The sequence below is a fragment of the Heterocephalus glaber genome, unplaced genomic scaffold (genome assembly GCF_053883595.1).
Source record: "Heterocephalus glaber isolate CG9 unplaced genomic scaffold, H.glaber_assembly_v1.0 deba00001460, whole genome shotgun sequence".
NCBI classification, from domain to species: domain Eukaryota; kingdom Metazoa; phylum Chordata; class Mammalia; order Rodentia; family Bathyergidae; genus Heterocephalus; species Heterocephalus glaber.
The window spans coordinates 3,252,889-3,274,379 of NW_028258307.1; the positions used below are offsets into that span (position 1 = coordinate 3,252,889).

General features: G+C 45.5%; 1 protein-coding gene across 2 annotated transcripts in view; it reads left to right on the forward strand.

Moving 5' to 3' along the window:
• Positions 1 to 8,865, forward strand: part of Nuggc (nuclear GTPase, germinal center associated) — a 61,556-nt gene extending 52,691 nt beyond the window's left edge. For both annotated transcript variants that reach the window (XM_004848406.3, XM_087216756.1), the window contains exons 15-19: positions 1,038 to 1,176; positions 2,038 to 2,146; positions 3,255 to 3,391; positions 5,729 to 5,819; positions 7,474 to 8,865. In XM_004848406.3, the coding sequence (XP_004848463.2) occupies positions 1,038 to 1,176; positions 2,038 to 2,146; positions 3,255 to 3,391; positions 5,729 to 5,819; positions 7,474 to 7,631 (634 nt within the window). In that variant the 3' untranslated portion in view covers positions 7,632 to 8,865. The remainder of the gene's footprint in view (positions 1 to 1,037; positions 1,177 to 2,037; positions 2,147 to 3,254; positions 3,392 to 5,728; positions 5,820 to 7,473) is intronic.
• Positions 8,866 to 21,491: the final 12,626 nt, after the last annotated feature.

Sequence of the window (21,491 nt, forward strand, 5' to 3'; positions counted from 1 at the left end):
GCTGGCAACTGAGATGTTGTGGGCACTGCGCTGAGCATCTGAATGCTTCCTTTGGTTTTCTTCTATATGTATAGGGCAGTGGTGGTGAACCCATGGCACACGTGCCACAGCGAGCACACAGAGCCCTGTCTGTTGACACGTGAGCCAAGTTGCCCCAGCATCACCCCAGCAGCCAAGGACTCAGGTTTAATTGTAGTGTAGGTGCTTTGTGATAAATAAGTGGGTTTGGGGCTGTATTTGGGCACTCGGTCTCTAAAAGGTTTGCCATCGTTGGTATAGGGTATTGAACCCAGGGTATTCTACCACTAAGCTACATTCCCGGCCCTTTGTGTCCTTTTTCTAATTTATTTGGGGACAGGCTCTTGCTAAATTTCCCAGGTGGGACTTGAATTCATGACTCTCCTGCCTCCTCAGTTACAGTGTGTTCCACCATGCCCGACTCATACATTATCTTATAGAATGCTCCCAATAGCTATGCAGTGGCTCTGTCTTTTTAGATATGAACAAACCGATATCCAGAGGAATTGCCAGGATCACCCAGCTCCTGAGGAGAGAGCTAGGATTTGAAGCCAGCTCTGTGCTTCTCACTCCTAGGATGTTGTGAAACTGGCTTCACTGTCTTGTCCTGCAGAGAATAACTCCCTCCTCTTTTCATTCCCACACCTTACCTGGCTTTGGAGGTGTAGTGCAAGTCCCTCTCCTTTAAGTGGGGACGCTTGGCAGTGCAAACACAGTGAGTTTTGAAGTGATAGTGGCGTTGACCCCTGGCCCTGCCTCTGGCTAGCTGTGTGGCCACGGGCGTATCGGCCGCTCTCCCTGAGCCTCAGCTTTTCTCGTCTGTGAACCGGGCATCACCACACTGACTGTGCGGTTGTTTACGTCAGAGGGAGGCCTGGGCCAGCACAGGGACTGCATCACTGTTAGATCTCACCCCTCTGCTCTCTAAATGAACAAAAGGACACCAGCCAGTTTCATGCTTGTCTCAGCCTGACAGTAGCCACCTTTGTCCCCTCACCTTTTCTGTTGCTTTTTGGTAGGGTGGGGAACCCCCTGGGGTTGGCCTTGATGCCTCACATCGAAGCTTTCAAGCACTCCCTGGAGGAGAAAATGACAGAAATCGGGATGAGAAACGGCTGGAACTATGATGGCTACAAGAAATCTTTCATGATCCAGGAGGTGAGTTCCTTCTAAAGTAAAGCGATCGGAGAAGTTGGCAAGCCGAGGTTCCCCAGTCAGGGCTTGAATGTTGCTCTTCTCTCCCTGCTTGCACCCCCGGAGTCCAGGATCTGGATGCTCCTCCGAGGAGGAGGCCACAAAGGTGTAGGGCATGGAGCGGGCTTTGTTCCACAATAAAGCAACTGGAAGTGCATGCCAGGTGTGAAGTTCAGTCGGTTTCTAGGAAGAAACTTTAATGAATCCTTAGATGCATAAACATGTGCACCACCTTGTACCATTCTCCAGCCTCTCTCTCATTTTTGCTGTATAATAAAGTAGAATCCAAAGCAGTGGAGTTTAAAGAAGTCAGGCATTATTTTTGCAGATCTCTTGTTAGTTTTGAGGACTCAAGACCTTTATCTGTGACTAATGTTCTCCCAGGGTCACTCCAAATTTTCATGGCAGTGCTGGGGCTGTGGCTGGCACCTCTCCAGTTTCCCAAAGGGAGCCCTTCCCAGGATGCTGCCAGTGCTTGGGTTAACTGTGCACATGCTTAGTGAGTGAGCTGAAGGAGCCAGGCACTATGAAGCTTTTTGAGACAGGGTCTCAATATGTAGCCCAGGCTGGCCTTGAACTTGTGGATCTTCTCCTGCCTCAGCCTCCTGAATGATGCAGGCATGTGCCACCACACCTGGCATGAAGAAGATGCTTAAAACAGAGCTCTTGCCTACAAGGAGCTCACAGCTGAGCTGAGAGCTGAGATGACAGGAGAACAGGCCAGCCATGCACGAGGCAGGGGAGGTAGTGACTGCATGTAGGCACATGTGCCCACCTCTGTTGAAGGACTTGTCACAAATGGCTTGTGTTAACATGGCTCCTCAGATAAGCGCCATCCTAGGAGACTTGGAAGGCTATATCATCAGGAAGAAGAGGAAGATCTATGAATCTGTCACCAGTTCTGTACAGAATGACCTGAAGCCCTGCTATGAAGGTGGGCCCAGGGGCAGCACCTCCTCTTCCTCTGGGGTCTTCCTGCTGCTCCTCCAGCATCCTGTCCTGCTGCTCCCCCTAAGGAGTCCTAAGTCCTTGGGACATGCTCAGCCTAGACATTGAACCAGGTAACTGCAGGGCATGGAAAGTGTTTTAGTCACTTTCTCATTGCAGGGACAAAATACACGACACACACAAGTTAAAGTAGAAGAGGTTTATTCAGCTCACAGTTTGTAGAGGTTTCAGTCCATAGGTGGCTGGCTCCAAGGCAGGGTGGATGGCAGAGGGGCATCGCAGAGGAGAAACAGTCCATAGGGCAGCTAGGAGGCAGCAGAGCTCAAAGGAATAGGAAGAATATATATTCCTCCAGGCCACACCCACAGTGACCCACCTCTTCTACCAGGCTTTACTTCCCAACATCACACCCAGCTGGAAGCCCATCAGTGAACTAATCCAGTGTCACACGCCCATGATCCAGTTACTCCCAAAAGCCCTGCCTGTGAGGACATGTGGCTTTTGTGGGGACATCTTGATATAAGTCATAGTGGGAAAGAGTAATTGAGAGACCCTCTTTTTATGTATGTGTGTGCGCTACTTGGGATTGAACTCAGGGCCTTCACAATGAGCTATACCCCCAGCCCTTTTTTATTTCTTATTTTGAGACAGTCTCTTGCTCAGTCACTAAGTTGCCCAGGCTGGACCCTAAATTGTGTCAGCCTCCCAGAGTGCTGGGTTACAGGTGCACACACCACGCCCAGCTGAGTGATCCTCTTCATCTATGTGCTTTCCAGCTTTGCTGCCCACCCCTTGTGTGCATGCCTGCCTTTCCTCTCCCTGCTGCATCTCAGCATCTGGCTCTCATCCTTACTTTGTGTTCCCAGCTCCTTCCTGGTTTTGTTTTGGGGTGATTTTGTTAGCTTTTGCTTGAGTCACTCCTTGGGTTCTCTGAATGACGGCTGTCTAAATCTTGACTTATTTTTATATGTGTGCATGTGTGTACATGGCTATGTACAGGTATTTTTCTGTTTGCTTGCTTGCTTTTCTTTATGATGCCGCCGATCTCTAAGCGAGTCCCCCTGTGGTGCGACTGTGACCATCATTTTTGCCAGAGGCAGCTCAGATCACTGGCAAGAAAGCATGCGAGAGGATGAAGGGCGCCATCAGAAGAGGGGTGGAGCGGCAGGTGGCTGAGGGCATGTTTGAAAGGGCTCAGGAAAGGATGCAGCACTGGTTTCAGCTGCTGAAGGTACGTGATGTCCGCCGACAGGGTCTGGGTCCAGGGAGGCTCCCGGGGAGAGCAGGGAGCAGCAAGCACTGGGGTCAGAGGGCAGCTGGATGCCTTCTGCCCCAGAGGCCCGGCCTCTGCCCTCGTGCTCAGTGCTTTTTCTTCCCGGCCCCTGAGTGCTGCCACCAGCTCTCTCCTGCATCTCTGCTATCTGTGGAGTCATCAGTAGACCCCAGCTGGAATAGCTTTTCTGTTTTTTTTGGTGCCGGGTTCGAACTCAGATCCTAATGCTTGCAAGGCAGTCATCGGCACCACTGAGCTAAATCCCCAGCCCCCAGCTGGAATATCTTGACAAGTGCTAAGCTCATCCCATGCGTTAGCTCATTTAACCCCAGGAATCTGTGGAGTGGGTACTGTTCTTGTTTCCATCCTGCGTTCAAGCAAACTCAGGCAGAGAAGCAAGTCCACAGGCCATGCAACCCATGAGATGAAGAGCTAGACAGTGGGGCTAGAAATCTGGCTGCTGCATCACCAACCATAGCACAATCTCAAGGCAGATTTCATGAAGGAAATAACTCATCTACATTAAATGCCAATAAATATTCACACACTGGAGTACTACTGTGCTATAAAAAAGGATAAACTTGAGTCATTTGTGAGAAAATGGATGCAATTCGAGACCATAATGTTATGTGAAATAAACCAGACACACAAGCTTAAGTGTCATATGGTTTCTTTTATAGGAGAAACCCAGAGTATAAATAAGTTAAAGTGTTAGCAAAAAGATAGATAATAGGAAAGATATAGATAGAGCTTTTGCAATTGGAAAGGGAACAAAGAAAGGGGGAAGGGGGAGAAGGGATGAAAAAAGAACTAAGATGTGTTATGTATGTGTGCCAGTCCTCCCTGGCCCTGTGAAACTAGATTCTTCTCTCTCAGAGGAAGCTGAGCGGCCCCTCTCTCCCACCCACCTGAGGCAGCTGGCCAGTGGTTGCGTCCATGCAGCTCCCCCCAGCCTTATGGAACATTCCGAACTGCTTCTAACTGCCCCTCCCCGATTGTAGAAAGTGTCTGTCTCCTTGGTACAAAGCAGGGACCTTCCTGAGGGTAGGCTAAGAGCTATCGCACTTCTCAGCACAGTTCAGCTTCAGTCCGTTAAGGAATTATCACAGTCTACAAATGCATGCAGGAAATGGGCGGGGCTCTGCAGAGCTGATCTCCACGGGGTACATAGAAATCACATTTTAAACCCATCAGGAAAGCAGTTTCACTAAGAAGTGATTAGTACACTGACCACGCACAAACCTATCTTAAATCTCAGAAATGTAGTAGTTACAAATTAGTGCAATCCCATTCCTCAACACCTTTCTTAAAAAAAAAAAAAAAAAAAAAGAATTCCAGTTAATGTTTAATTGATCAAAATATTCAAGTTTTAAATAATGGGTGGGATTTAAAATATACATGTATAATGTTTGAAGATTTACTGTTTTCAAAAAATGACCTCTTATTTAATGCTCTTGTGAATTGAAGAATGGAACGCTGTTCTGTTGAGGGTCCTCATTGGTCTCTACTATATTCCTCAGCTGTGTGGCTTGTGGATTTGTTTTCACTGTGTAGCGGAACCATAGTGAGCCACGGCTTTGGGAGCAGTGGATCTCCCATTCCCTGTCTTAAAGTCAAGGCAGCTGAGGCCAAGAGAGGTTAAGTAACCAGTTCAAGGATACAGCTCTTGACCCGGCATTGGAGAGAAAGTATGAAGATTTGGAATCAGAAGATCTGGGTTCAAATCTAGAGTCCACCAGGCTAGAGAGAGGAGCCTTGTGTTTTCCAGTAGGAGGTGGGAGACAGAACAGGAGAGAAAATGGTTTTAGTTGATGAAAGGACTTGGAGCAGCAAGAAGACATTTCTCAGGTGGTTGGAGGAGGAATCAGACCCGGCAGTGAAGGTGTGCTGCACACAGCAGGTGCCCAGCAAGCATCTGTCCAGTGCAGGGGAGGGCAGCAGGGAGGTGAGTAGCACCTTCCTGTTTCTCCACCTCTCCAGTTGCTGTTTGCCCACACACCTCCCGGCAACCCTCATCAGCTCCCTGTTTCCGAGCTCAGCCTTGGTGGGACAGACCCTCACAGGTCTTGCTAGGCAGGAAAGGAGGTAGAGACAGGTGGGAGCCCCAAGCGGGGAAGGAAAGGCTGCCCCGGTGACCCCTGGGCTGTCCATGCACTCCCAAGCGGACCTGATTTTGACTCTGGCAACCCCCATTCTGCATCCACTCCTGCTGGGGCATTGGGTGAGGTGCCGTTCCTGTGACTCTGTTCCCTTGGACTTTGCCACCCTAACAGAGTGACTATCCTTGTCCCGTAGAATGGGATCACGGAGAAGGTGAAGGGCAGTATCAGCACCATGTTAGCCCTTGTGTCATCCCAGGGAGATGGTCTCTACAAAGAGCTTGCAGGTAACTACGAGAGACTTTTGTATCAACTAGGCTGATCGTGCAGTCACCCCTGGCTGTGGCTGCTCCTTACTGAATTTAAAGAAGTCAAGATAGGAAAAATTTCCAAGGTAAGGAGTGGAGGAGATGATGATGATGATGATGATGAGGAGGAGGAGGAGGAGGAGGAGGAGGAGGAGGATGGTGATCATGGTAGGTGCCCTAACCTTTGCCAAGCACCCAACCAAGACCAATCATCATACGCAGACTTTGTGATCTCCTGGAATTCTCACATTAGTCCTCAAAGAGAAAGGTTATTACTCTATCTTAATGATGCAGAAAAATTCAGATTGAGTAGCTAGAAATACTCAGGTTTTCTAGCTAGAAAGTGGCAAATTCCTATCCACAATTCTGCCCTGCTGTCTCTGTAAAGCCTTTTTTAAGATGATGCCTCCTTCAGAAAAACTCCATTTTCTGGTGGTCATGGAGAAAATCCCTACTAACCCACAGCACCCTGGGAAAGCCACACCAGCTGCACGTGCCTGTGTCAGGCAGCCCCTCTCTTTCCTGCCAGGAGCTCACCAGGTTTCCTGATGTAGACTTAGCTCCATAGTAAGCCAGTGAGAAAAGCAACTGGGAAGTGGTTATTCAGGGCTGGACACTGAGGACACTAGGTCCTTGTGCAGCCGGGAAGGTGGGCAGGATGGAAGAGGCAGCGAAGAGGAGGAGGGTGGCCTTCTAGAGGCCCAGCAAGACAGAAAGCCTTGGTTCCAACTCCCCTCCTGGTCACGGCCCCATCGTGGGTCCTACTGTGAGCTCAGGGCGCGCTCATCTAGGTCACTATCCAGGGCATGGTGAGCCCGGAGGGACTCAGGCGTTCAGGAGCATGACTGGAGCCAAGTCCATGGTCAGTCTGAAGTGTCCCTTCAAAGGGACTGTGCTGATCAGGGCTCTCCAGGAAAACAGAGTCCCCCGTACATGTGTAGATGTAGGAAGAGGCTGCTCGCCCCATTGCGGAAGGTCGCTGCATCTAAGGGGTAGCTAGCAGGCTGGAGACCCCAGAGAGGGCTGCATCTGGAGCCCAAAGGCAGTCTCTGCAGAAAGCAAGTGCCCATGGTGTGGCTGCAGGTTGAAGGCCCTGCTGGGGACTTCCCTCTCGCCTGTGAGGCTCGGCCTTTGTTCTCTCCAGGCCTTCAGCTGATGGAATGAGGCCCATCATACTAGGGTGAGACACCTGCTTTACTCAAGGGCCAGTGCTTTGAAAGTAAATCTCACCCCAAAGGAACCTCCTAAGTTCTGACCACATATCTGGGCACTGTTGACACATAAAATGAACCATCACGGGGACATATTAGATTGCAAATTATGGGATGAAACTCTAACACACAGAAAAAGAACAATTTCCAGGTAATGGTGAGGAGAGAGCTTCCTGAGATGGCTCTGGAGCGAGCTGCGGTGGGGTGATGTGTGTCTCTTCCACCAAGTCTTCGAGAGTGGCCTGTGCTGAGAGAAACCCTCAGATGAGAGGGACAACACTTGGTTTGATTCAGGTTGCTTATAAAACAAGGACTATCTGATCTCCAAGCACCATCCTGATCTGGTATTCTGGGACAAGCGAGAGGTTCTTGTCTTAGAATCCTGAAGACAGTTCTGAGAAGGACTCTGACTCCCTCCACAGATGTCAGGAGCGAATACAAGGAGATGGAAAAGCTCCACCGAAGCCTGAGGGAGGTTGCTGAGGATGCTCTGCTGCGGAGGGGCATGCAAGATTTCCTCCTGAGGATGTCCCCCAGCAAAGTGGCCCCCCAAACCAGAATGTCAACACTTGAGGCTTAGCCCCAAGGACAGAAAAAATAAGCCTGCAGCCAAATAATCAGAATTACTTCTGTTTTTTGAAATCTAATAAAGGACATCTCCCAGCTATTTGGGCTCTCTTTATATACAATATAAACCCAATATATTATTGCTTCTGGCACAATTTTATTTTGTAGCCCCCCACCAAGTCATCTTGAATCCCTAATGGAGTTCTAAAGTTTGGTGTGTTTTTGGTACCTGGGATTGAACTCGGGACCTTGCGCTTGTGAGGCAGGTGGTGGAACCACTGAGCTAAATCCCCGGCAAGGAGTTCTGGAGTTTTAAGGACAAGAAACTTATACTTCACTGAAGACAAATATCAAAACACTGAAAAACCTAAAATATTTTGGAACAAATTGAAAAAGAAAGCTTTAAGGATCCAGTTCTATTTCCCATTTTAGTAGTGATGAGACTTTGGGGCAGGAGACGACATTTTGCCTTGAGAATAACGTGTGTTTGGAAGCCAGAGCAGACCTGGCTCTGCCGCCTTTCAGCTGTGTTGTCTAAGACCTGTGCTTCTCAGACATTTTATTCTCAGGATCCTCAGCTGTCGAGCTTGTGTCTGTGTGGGCTACATACACTGACATTTACTGCAAATATTAAAACTGAAAACTTTAGATGTCTATATGTTCATTCAACTGAAAGGAACAGTAACAACTCCATAACAATTTAACATAAAGAGAATGTTTTTCTAAAAAAAAAAAGCTGTTTTCCAAAACAAATTTAGTGAGAAGAGTGACATTATTTTGCACTTCTGCACCTTTCTTTCTTTTCTGGATCAGCAGAAGACAGTTGGATCCTTATTTCTGTTCCTACATCCAGTCTGTTGTAGTATGTCCTTTTGATTGATGAGTATGAAGAAAACTGTATCATACAGATACACAGTTGGAGTGCAGGCAGATTTTTTTAATAGCCCCTTTCAGCTAATTCCTGGATATTCTCCTTTGATACAGCAATCTTGAAAAATAGTTTCTTAAATGTTGGTCACAGTGTGGAACCTGAGACCCTCACAGTGGATTTATTTTCAAACCCTGTTACATTAAAATTCATTGGTTTATCTTGTACTTGGAGTGGATTTTTCTAAACCAAGGCATGATTTTGTGGCATCTGGCATTGGTCATTTTGAAAATACTTGTGTACCAAGTGAAGCAGATAGTCCAAGTGTGACACATTTCGTTGTACAGTACCACAAAGCACATTTGTTACTATCTTCACCAAACTTTTCAGGAACATCTTGTACTACAAAGCTGTCAAGCTTATGGCAGGAAATAAAAGTTTTGATAAATTTTGGTTTTTCCCTAAAAGCTCATCTTATTATTGGGAACAAATACTTTCAGTTGTATTCTTTGAAAGGAAAGGTTCATTTTCAAGAAAATGTCTGCTCCAAAGCCCCATGTGATTAGCCATAATTTGTCGGTTGTTATTTCAGGTATAAATGATGCTCATAAAAAATGTCAAGTTGAGCTGGGGTTTTAGCTCAGTGGTTCCAGCACCTGCCTCGCAAGCATAAGATCCCGAGTTCAATCCCCGGTACCAAAAAAAAAAAATGTCAAGTTGAGCTTGCATCTCAGTCACACAGTGGCTTGGGGTGGCAGAATTGCTTTAATCACATTTTCTATTTTGTCAGAAGGAATAATGAAATAGCATCTGCATAAGGATTGATGATTAGAATTAATAAGTTATTGTTTTATTAAGAAAAAAAATTTTTTTTTTGGTACCAGGGATTGAACTCAGGTTCTTGCATTTGTGAGGCAGGCGGCGGAACCACTGAGCTAAATCCCTGTCCCAAGAAAATTCTTAAGTGAGGTGTTTTTAGATTGCAATTACATAAAGGTGAAAAATGTAATAGTTACAAGTATAGTTTGGTGTCACTACCTTTGCTGCTGTTAAGGTGCAGATGTTTTTACCTCTTTGCTTTTATGCCTTTAGTGCAAGGGTCAACATGGTTTAAAAAGTAACTCCTGCCTGGGCCTTTGTCATCGAGTTTACTTCACATGTTATATAATATTATGTGCAATTATGTACTACTAGTTATGTGATATTACCTGAAGACAGAGTTTGATAAGTTAAGGATGTAGACTATACACCTGAGAGCAGCCACCAGAAAAAATAAGATATATCCAGTAAGTCACTACAAGAGAGAAAATGGTGTACTGAAATACTCAGATAATCAAGATATGACAAGGAAAATGGAGAAAAGGAGCTAATATCAGAAAGTACAAATTGTAAACAAATAGCCAGATGGTAGTTTTAAACCTATGCATATTAAATGTAAAAGGTCTCATTCATAGGCAGAGATTATCAGATTTGATATTATAATATATACTCCATCTATATGTTGTCTACAAGAAATACAATTTATACGCAGACACAAGGAGGTTACAAGTAAAAGAACAAAAAACATTTATTTTCAAATACTAAAGACAAAGTTTCTATATTAATATCAGACCAACACAATGGATGTAATGATTATGTGCTGCAAACATGGACTAAGAAAAAAATTTTTTAAATTGGTAATAAAATTCACACTAAAAAGATATTAGGCCAAGTAAATTTCAGAGCAAGGGATATTATCAGGGATAAAGAGAGTCACTGCATAGTGATAAAGTGGTTAATTCATCAAGAGGACTCAATAATCCAACTTATGCATCTAATAAAGTTTCAAAATACAAAAAGCAAAAGCTAACAGAATTCAAGAGAGAAATAGCCAAATCCACAATGATAGTTGGAAATCTCAACACCCTCTCTTGATAATTGACAGAACAAGTAGAAAAATTTAGTAAGAACACTGAAGGCTTGAACAACATATGAACCAATGTACCCAACTGAGATTTATACAGCACTCTACTGGGTATCAGAGTACAAGCTTATTTCTTTTTTTTCATGATATACATTTTTATTGATATGTTAAGCAGTTCAAGTTATTCAAACTTTACTTATTCTGTATCTTTTTCATTCAAACACTAAATGTCTAGAATCATGCCTTATGTATTTCAGTAGTCATTAGAACAGCTAGAAGTGCATCAATTCATTCATTCAGCAAACATTCATTGAGCACAGAATGTAAACACACTCATTTCTAGTGGAGGAAACATTTACCAAGGCAGACCATATCCTGAGTCATAAATTAAGCCTTAATAAATTAAAAAAGATGTAAATATACAGAGTATGTTCTCTGACCACAATGGAATTAGGAATCAATAACAGGAGTCTCAAAAATCTCCCCATATTTGGAAACTAAACTACATACTTCTAAGTAACCTGCTGGCCAAGTGAGGGTTGTGGACTCATCTTGTTGAGTTTCTCTCTCTCTGTCTGCTTCATATCTTAGTTTTGCCCAATTAAAATGACCTGGTTGCCATCAGACATCAAGGACCGAACTCCAGCCAGAGCTTAGAAAGGGGGCTGTTCAGTCACTGCTGGAAAACTGCAGGAGCTGTAGGGCAGGAGGACACTTCCACTGCCGGGGACAAGCAGCAGAGAGGAAGCTGGGCTGAGTCTCAGTTCCTGGCATGGACATAAATCCCGGAGAGTGGTTCAGACTGCAGCAATAAAAAAAGGAAAACCTTCAACACCAAGGATGGAGCCAAAAAGCTTTACAAAGAGATCATAGGAAATCCAAGAATGAGGGCCACTGGTTCAGGAGGTCAATACCTCCATGTCTCTTGGTCTACACCAGGGCTCTGCCATGGGTTGTTTAGGAGAAGGGAGACTGGCTGGGAAAGGCACGGTGCAAGATTGGGATTCAGGAAATACCTGACCCTAAGGGGACCAGGAGAGAAGATGCATTGCTGAGAAGACTGGAAGGTGGGCAGGAGTGTCTTTGATACATGACTCTAAATGACCACACAGCATCTTCATTTTCCTGTATACATGTACTACCATTTATTTAGCCATTATCCTGACTTTGGACATTTAGATGATACTGTTTTCTCCATTGTAAATAACATTGGTGAGAGCATTCTTATATATACATTTATGTAAATTGTTTTCCCTAGGATAAAACTTAAGAATTGTGTTACGAGGTGTGTCAGGCAGCTTTCTGTCGCTGTAACAAACACTTGAGACAATCAGCTTAAGAGAGAAGGTGTATTTTGGCTCACAGGTTTGGAGGTTCCAGCCTGTGATGGGGGAGACATACTGCTTTTAGCTCTGTTGGAGAATGGCGGGTGTAGCACATCATAGCAGGAGTATATGGCCAATTCAAGCTGTTCACTTTGTGTTCAGGGAACAAAAAAAAAGAAGAAGAAGAAACAGGGGTCCTCCAAGCCCCTTTGAGCCCCTTTGAGGGGCCCCCATGACTAAACTTCTCCCACTAGGCCCACCTCTTAAAGGGTTGACCTCCTTCTGGTAGTACCACCTTGGAGAGCAAGCCTATTCCACAGGCTTTTGGGGGACATTCCAAATCCAAATGATAGCACAAGGTCTAAGAGCATTTTAAAATCTTTAATTATTTTTTCAGAAACACTGTCCACTTACTAGTAGGGCAGAGAGTTCCTATTCCCTGATCCTTGAGCAAAAGTGGGTACAGTAATAACCTTTTCTGCAATAGATTGAAGTTTTTTTGTTTTTGTTTTTGTTTTTTTGGGGTACCAGGGATTGAACTCGGGTCTTTGAGCCTGCATAGCAGGCGGTGAAACCACTGAGTTAAATCCCCAGCTCAGATTGGGGTTTTAAAAGTATCATCTTGTACTGCTTGGATTGTTAGTGATGGTAAACATGTTTTATTTTTATTTGAATTTTATTTATTTATTTATTTATTGGAACTGGGGATCGAACTCAGGTCCTTGTGCTTGCCCAGCAGGCGGCAAAACCACTGAGCTAAATCCCCAGCCCCAATTTTTTCTATTTAAATGCTCCCTTTTTGGTCTTTGGTTCTCCACAATTTTCTTTGTTCCTTTGAAAGAATTTCAAACTTCCAGAAATGTTGCAATAATAGTAAACAGAACTCACAGATACTTGTCAACATCTTACTACATTGGTTTTGCTTTGTTGCTCATGTATACATGTATGTGCGTGTATTGTGTGTGTGTTGTGTATACTTTTTCCAAACAACTTCAAAGTAGGTTGTAATCTCAGTTCAACAATAAATTCAGGAAATTTAGGGCTGATACAATACTATCATCTTATCTACAATCTGCATTCAAATGTCATCAGTTAGAGCCTATATGGCAAGCAGTATCCAGCCCAGGATCATAGATTACATTTATTTATCACATATCTAATGCCTTTAGTCTGGAACAGTTCCTCACCCTTTTTTGTCTTTTATAACATTGGTATTTTGTCTTTTTGTCTCATTATCATTTTTGAGAAATATAGGCCAGCTGTATTGTAACATTTGAGTTTGTCTGATGTCTCTTCCGTGATTGGGGTTAGAATACACATCTTTGGCTAACACAACAATAAAAGTGCCACATCCCTTTTGAGTGAAAAAGTGGGAATTTGCTGCTGATAGCTCGATTAGACACGGAAACCTGGCACAGTCTGGCCTTTGGGGTTAGTGTGCAGGGCGGGGAGGTTGAGGGCCATAAGCCACCCTCTCAGTCTTTTAAGCCTGAGATGTTCTTCATGGCTGCTGGTGTCCATGGTGGCACTGCCAAAGATATTTTTACAATGTAGTGCAGGAGAGAGAGAGGACAGCTGACTCTTAACTGCATTTCAGGAGGCAAATACCTTCCTTCGAAAGCTTCTCCCACCTCTGGACAGACTGAACTACTGAGGGCCGGGGTAGGGGCCAGGGTCCTCCAGGCTGAGACCTTCAGGAGTCCCCTCCTCCCCAACCTCTCCCTGTCTCTCCTCGTCAAGACCTCCCTCGTCCTGACAGCGCCTCTGCAGTCCTTGTCCGGGAGCTCCACACCCCTCTGGTGGGAGTTCCACCCTTTTCCACCTTGAGCAAAAAGCTCCAGAGCTCAGGCTCCCGTCAGAAGGTGTGGAGACCCTTGCTTGTCCAGGTCTGTCTCTGCCACAGCGGGGAATGGGTCCTACTGCCACTTCAGCACCTCCACCAGCAGACACTGTGGCCCTGCAGCCCACTGTGAGTGACCTCGTCCCTCCAAAGCAGTCCTGCCCATTCAGAACCCGAGATGCTCAGGTCCCATGCGGGACGAGCACACGCTGGACACTTCCTCAGAACAACTGTGTCTGCACTCATCCCACCCTGCTCTGGGCTGTCACCACAAAAGCCAGGTGACAGGTGAGCTCTGTCTTACCCATCATAGTGCCACCTGCCAGCAGCTCCCCAGGGAGGGGCCACTTTTAACCTGTTACATGACAATCGTCACAAATGGTGGCTCTGACTCACTCCTAATGTTAATTTATAACCGAGGGGAGCAGGGCAATGTTCACTTGAGGATGCACATCACCCAAACTGGATTAATAAAGTCAATGAGTTGGTGATTATAATAAAAAGAAGAATAAACAAATATATGCAAATCAAACACTTAAGACTATCTAATAAAAAAAGTAGCTATATAGAGAAACAACAACCCGCTTTCTGGTGGCATGTGGCATAAAGGAACGTGCTATTGGTGGAATTTGTCACCATCTTACACAGCCACTGGGAAATGAGGTGTTATTGCATAATTATTATTCTGTTTGTTTGTTGAGACAGGGTCTCACCATGTGGTTCAAGCTGGACTGGAACTTGCAGCGATTCTCCTGGCTCAGCCTCCCAAGTGCTGGGATTACAAGAATGTGCCACCAGCCTGGCAGGCGCGATGACAGTATTAACATCCATCAGCATCCGCGTTTCCACACTGGTGAGACAGTTGTAAGGGGAGCTCTGCTTCTTAGTTTCTCGGAAAGCATTATACCATGTGTGCTTAATGTTATTAGCTGCCCTTCGTTGCTTTTTTGTTTCTCTTCCATTTCTTCCCACCCCAATTGAATTAGACAGAGTATCATGTATGTGTGTCTGTTTATTTTCTCCTGTCGAAATCCCTTGTTATAACCCAGGATCTACCCCCTGCTCTGCACCACACTATTTAATCTGATTAGGGACCCAGAGAAAATGGATAATGACCCATGAAATCTGGTTCTAGGTGCCCTCTACCAGAACAGACATTTGAAGTCTCTATTTTAAAATCTTGCCACAGAATCTCTATAAAACAGCTTCCATTTATGCCACCACCCCCCTCCCCCTGGAAGAAACTATGAGTTGTTGCTGTTGGAAAGGGGACAATTATGTGACCCTCATCATTTCCTTCGGGGTTCGCTCTGGGGGGAATGGCAGCATTCATGAAGCTACCCCTCCTCTCCCTCTCCCTCCTTCCCTCTCCTAGAGAAATTGACAGAGTTGTTGCAACTCAGAACTACCAGTGTCCTTTACAAAGTGTAAGTGATGCCACTTAAGGCTTATACCTAGCCCTGTCTTTTTTGTATTTTTTTGAGACTATTCTTTTTTTTTTAATCCCAGGACCTTTGCACTGAGCTAAATCCTCAGCTGTTTTTTTTTTTTTTAATTTTTGAGACAGAGCCTTGCTAATTTGTTGGGCTGTGTTCAAACTTGCAGTCCTCCTGCCTCAGCCTCTCAAAGTGCTGGGATTGCATGCATGAGCCACCATGCCTGGCTACAGTTTTGTCCTTTTGATAATGGCATTCGCTTACACTATTTGGGTGGGTATTAGTGCCTAGTCTTTGTCTTCCATTGTACTTTTTTTTTTTTGGTACCAGGGATCGAACTCTGGTCCTTGTGCTTGCAAGGCAAGCAACGGAACCACTGAGCTAAATCCCTGGCCCAATTGTACTTTTGATATTGGTATTTTTGCTTCTTTTTTTTTAATTCTTGAGACAGGGTCCTGCTGTGTAGCCCAGGCTGGCCTCAAACTCAGGGTGATCTTCTTGCCTCAGCCTCCTGAGTGCTGGGATCACAGGCGAGCTCCACCACACTGTGCTCATTGCACTTTGAATCACCTGGGGAAGCCAAGCAGATCCTGCTCTGCACAGCTATTGACTCAGAGTCGGTGGGAGTAGCGCTCAGGCATGAAGCGTTTTGTTGTTTTTAAGCCCTGCTTTCTGGTAGCGCAGGTCAGAGTCCTGGCACCCCATGCTTCACCCTGGCACACGGGGCTGCCTGCTGCCTGCCAGTGGGCGGGTGACGAGGGTGTGGTTGAGTGCACCAGCCTGGGAGTGCTGAGAAGGGGGGACACCTCTGTGACTGCAGGAGCCTTGTAGGAGAGAAGAGAGAGGAGTGGGGACCTTGAACAAAAGGCAGCAAAGGAAGCAACGACTGACCGACCGACCGACCGAGGAAAGCCTGGCCCAGTTTCCTTCTGGCCCCTTAATCTGGTGCTCATATTTCCTGGCTCAAAATGTGCCCTGGGAGGTCAATCCCAGAGCAGATCCCAGCAGGGAGGGGAGGGCGGGCCTTGTGCGGCTTGGCTTTCTCAGAGAGCAGAGTGAGGCAGAGAGGGGGAAGGAGAGGCCTTCATCCCACAGGCGACAGTCAGCTGTGAACTCACCAGTGGACTAAGGCCCTGGTAATAGCACCCCACGGTCCGATCCCTTCCAAAAGTCCCACCTCCGAATGCACGAAACTTTGGGAGAACATTCTAGAACTAAACCATAATGGTTCTGGCCTGAAGGATGCCTATGAGGGGAGTCCCTCCTGCCACCTCATTCCTTCTCCTGCCGCACCCCACTGCTGGCCCTGCTGAGGCTCCTAGGGACCCTGAGTGATTCCCGGGTAGGTGAGGCAGGTGGGGACTAGAGCGGGATAGAGGTCCGGAGTGAGGCTCAGCCACCGTGGACAGTCAGAAAGCTAGCCTATTTGACCCACATGTGTGGGAGCAGGTTGCACCCTCAGAGACAGGCATGGGCACTGAGCTCATCCAGTAACCTGAGAATGCACGCTGCCAGCTGATGGGTACAGAGCCCAGTGGGGTGGGCCTGGATGTCCACACCTGAATGCTTGGGTGTCAACCCTCACTGAAGTGCCTGTGACCACCAGCCTGAAGATCAGCCACACAGTGAAACAGGCTCTGCGTGTACCCGATTTTAGAAGGTGTGGCAGGGAGAGGAAAACCAGCAGACAGCTTTTGACCCAGAGGTCGGGCTCCAAAGGAAGGATCCTTCAATCAACTACCTGTGGCCAGAGAGCAGGAGTCAGAGGGACAGCCGGGTCCCTCTCCATGAATCTGTCTGCTCCGGGACATGCCTGCTGGGAGCACAGGACACCTGTAGGGACACGAGGCAGGAGGAGCCTTCTCTTTCCATCTGCAGAGACAGTGGGCAGGGCCAAAGAAAGTGCCCAGTTGGAGAGCCCATGAAGCCCACACAGATTTGGTGCCTGCTTCCTTGTTGGCTTCCTCTGGTGACAGGCAGAGACATGGAGACCCAGGTGAAGGGGTGTCACTGCTCAGGAGCAATTTTCTTATGGGCCATTCCCTGTCTGTTTTCATCATCCTCGGGCCAGGTACCAGCGAACTAGGGTCAACCTGTCTGCCTGGGGGCTGCTGAAGTGATTCACACTGGCTGTGCCCAAGCCTGCTTACTCTGCTTCACCTGGCTCTTTCTGGCTCTTGCCTACAGCTCCCCTCTCTCTTGGCTTCCTGAGCAGCCCTGGTGCTTTGCTGTTGGCCCCTGTGGCCCGACACACCTTCTTCTCTTGGGAATTGTGAGTAATAAACTGCCTATTCAGTGGTTGCTGTCTTCTGATCTTTGGCCTTGCCGTGACTCGATCTATTTATATATTGTACACAATTTCCCTAGACATAGAGAAGCCAAAAGACTCATGACATTCCAGTGTCCATGATGGATAAATACAGACTGAATGCCAAGTAGATACAAGATGAATTCAAAGGGCCAGGCAGAGTTACCGATGGCTCAGCATCATCTTTGAGAGAGACAGAGAGAAAGCTGCTGGAGTTGCCCAGAGCTTCGGTCCCGAGATTTTCAGCCCACTGCCAAGGGCTTGTTTGGTTGAAGCAGATGGCAGGCTGGCCAGAGTTGCAAATGACACAGCCATGTTCAGTGAACACCAGAAAGTAGCATCAAAGTTCAACAGATCTCGATTGGCTGAAATCATGAACTGAAGCTGGCAAGATGAAGTATAACTGAGGATAAATGTAAAGCATCCCTCTCAGAGTCCATGAGTCAGTTGCACAGGAACTAGCTGGAAAACAAGCAAACCTGGCTTCCCAGTGATCTGGGTGACTCTGGCTCTGTGATAGGCACGGTGTGGACTGCAATTTAGAAAGTCATTTGGTCTTGGCTGCAACAGAGGAGAGCTGTACTCAGACCCAGGGGACAGATGCCTGACAGCGCAGGGTACCTGCAGACCTGGTTCAGTGCCAGGTGCTCCATTTTAATGGGCTCTTTTGAAAGAAAGCCTGGGCTGTGGAGAGGAGGGGACCTGCATGGTGCAGCATCTACATGCAGCCAAGTGCACAGTGATATTTGAAAGACTGACTGAAAACTGTCATGGATGATACAATCACATTAATGAATTAGTGGGAAATAAATGCACAAAGGACTTTTAAAATGGAATAGATGAATGGGCCCTCTGCTTAAATATGGCAGGTGGAGGGCAATTACCTCCTTCAGACTCTCACTACAACAGCTGTAAAAGGGTTTTTTCTCAGGCATAAACCGAGGCAAAGAGAATGTTGAGGAGACAAAGCAACAAAATTATAGAAGCTGAAAAGCATAATGAACTGATCTGACAGATTCCAGAAAATGGCCTCCTAAACTGGAAATGGACAAAGCAGGGAGGCTGAGGAATAACCTGATCTGAAACCTAATGTGGCAGTTTGAAAACAGAGCCCTCAAATTCTTGGCTACTTCTCCTGTATGAGGCGACATCTGTGTCCTCTCCCTTGGGTATGACTTCTTCCATGTACAGAGTGTAGCAGAAGTGATGCACAGAACTTCTAAAGTGCATGTGGAAAGACCAGGTAGCCCCTGCCCTGTAGTCCGGGGATGCGTGCTCCGAAGGTGTGCCCTCTCAGCCCTCCCAGCTTCAGAGCCTGGGTACCAGAGAGGTGACGAAGGCCCTGTATTGGAAATGGACCCTCCAGTACTACCTGTCCCAGACTTTAGCCATTGGAGTCACTTCCAGCCATTTGAGTCCACCCAGCTGAGGCCCCAGACACTGTATGCTTCCCTATCCTATGGACTCTTTGAACCACATAAAAAGGTTTTGTTTCACGTCACAAGGTTTTGGGGATGATTTATTACACAGCAATGGTAACTGAAACACGCTGTAAACACCCCCAGTCTCAGGAACTGACAACACCAATTACCCCTTGAGGAAGGGTGCAGGGGGAGCTTCAAACTATATGCTTGGTTGAGACTCAGCTTATGGAGTGGTTTAATTCTCTGTTAGCCCTTCTGCCTCCAAAGCCCTTGGCAAACATCCCTTCTCCACCTTAAAGAAAACTACAGGCTACTCAGGAGGGTTTCTGGTTCAGGGGCATCACATATGGCCATGCCATGCTGATCACACTGAAAACAGTTGACTACATGTGAGTACTGAATGCTGAGATTCCACACTCGCTCTCTTTCCCACTTCTGCTTCCAGGACATTGGCAGCCACGTTTAGATCCTCCAGACAGAAGGCTGAAGATAATCGGACAGCAAGAAAAGAATATTATGAGGAAAGGATGATTAGGAGACAAGAAACGGCTGGAGAATAAAAAATATTTGTTGAAAGAAATCTTTTTAAAAATTAAAAGATTTGAAAGATAGCAGAAATGTCCCCAAAGATAAGATCTCCCTCCAAGAAAGATAAGAAAATGGAAGCTGGGAGAGGAAATCAAGAAAAGTTGACCAGGAAGCCCAATATCTGAAAAATACGGGTTTAAGAAAAAGTGAAGGAAAAAAAAGAAAACTAAGAGAAGGAACTAATTCAGGAAATAATTGAGTATAATCCCAGCACTCTGGGAAACTGAGACAGAAGGATCACAATTTTGAGGCCATCCTGGGTAATTTACTGACTTGTGAGACAATCTCAAAAAAAAGGGCTGGGGATGTAGGGATGTAGCTCAGTGTGAAGGCCCTGTTTTCAATCTCCAGTAATGAAAAATAATGTTTTAAAATAAAATTTCCTAGGAAGGTAAAACTTGAGGTTCCAGACTTGAAGTTCAATAGAATGTTAATGTCTGGAATGATAGATGAAAATTGACCTACACCAATGTTTGTCTTGGTAAAATTTCAAAATAATAGGCTCAGGAAAGATTCTAAAACATTCTACAGAGGGAAATAAAAAGGTGATATGTAAAGGATCAAGAATGCAGGTGGCTGTGGACTTAGTAGTGTTGGAAGCTAGATGACAATGGAAAAATGCTTTTAAAATTTGGAGGGGGAAAATTTCAACTTAGAATTTTATACCCAGACAAACTATCACTCAGTGGTGAGGATAAAAATAAAGATATTTTCAGACATGCAAGATCTACAAAGATGTATCCTCCCATAAGTGAGCACCATAAAAACAGAAATAAATGAGGAAAGAGAAAATCAGATACTAAGAAAACAGAGGCTCCAACCCAAGATAATATCAAAGAGAAGTTCCAGGATCAAGGTGACAGCAAATCTCTGCATAACAGCCATGAGCCAGTGTTGGATTAATTGGATTAATGTGAAGCAACTCAGAAAGTTTGAGGACAATAGCTATGGAATGATAAAATTAGAATACATGATGCATTTGACTGTATCAAGATGAGACTGATAAAAATGTGGATTTTAAAAATGGGAGAAGAAAGTACAGTGGTACACAAACTTAATTCTTTCCACCATTCTGATCACAAACTGAATTGGACAAGAACCAAATCAGATTCAATGGTTAGGTTCAATGTTGACCTTATTGGGAAATTTACTGTATTCTGGGTAGCTTGGCTGTGAATAGTAATTTGACAGTCATGATGAAGTACACTGAGAAATGATCCAGTCAAAGGATGATGTAACTGTAGTAGAGGGACAGGATGGGAGATGTAGTAAAAGAAAACTAACTCATTTATCCATAGTGGAAAAAAATAATGCATAAAACTGACAAAAAATAGTATAACCATGGTATTTAGAAATGTAGAGATTAAGTCTAAAAAGTAACCATGGCAGGGTTGGAAATGAGGGCCCAAGGGAAGCAGGATATGAGGTGAAAGGTTAGGGAGTTATTGCTTTCATCACAAGCCTTGTAGAATCATTTTGTTATTTTAAAATATTATTGAAATGCATACATACATATCTTTGATAAACATGCAATCTAAATTTAAAAAAAAGAAAACCTCCATTTTGCACTAGCCATATGTGAGTTATGCTTCAGAAAAGAGGAGAAAAATAAAAAAGATTACATCATGTCATATTCTAAGTTCTCACCCCTTTCCTCTACTCCCTCTCTCCTCACTCCCTCTTTTTCCATTTATTGCCCATTTATCTCTTTTAAAAAACTCCATCTTTTTTTTTCAGTTTCCCCCTTTCTCTGTTTTTGGCACCATGTGCAGTGGACATAGCTGTATTATTATTACTTATAATGTTTATTGGATATAATATTTCCTCTACTTAGTTCTTACTATTGAAAGAATGCAAGGAATGTTCTCTCTCTCTCTCTCAACCAAAGCTTGAGAGTGGTGAGATCAGTTACAAGTGACCTCTTGTAGGGGAGGAGAAACTTCCTTACACAGGCTTGGGAGAGGCCTCCCAGGTCACTGGGCCCAGTCTGGATGCAGAAAGTCCTCATGTGGTACTCCTGTCTGGCTCCAGTTCCAGGCTCTGCTTAAGCAGTGTCACTGGGAACAGTTTAGAGAAAATCTAACACCTCTTTGTGACAGCCCCTCACATACCTGATCCCCTGAATCATGCCACCTGAGTGACTTCTCCTCAGGGCTGAACAGTGTCCTGTCCTGCTAGTTT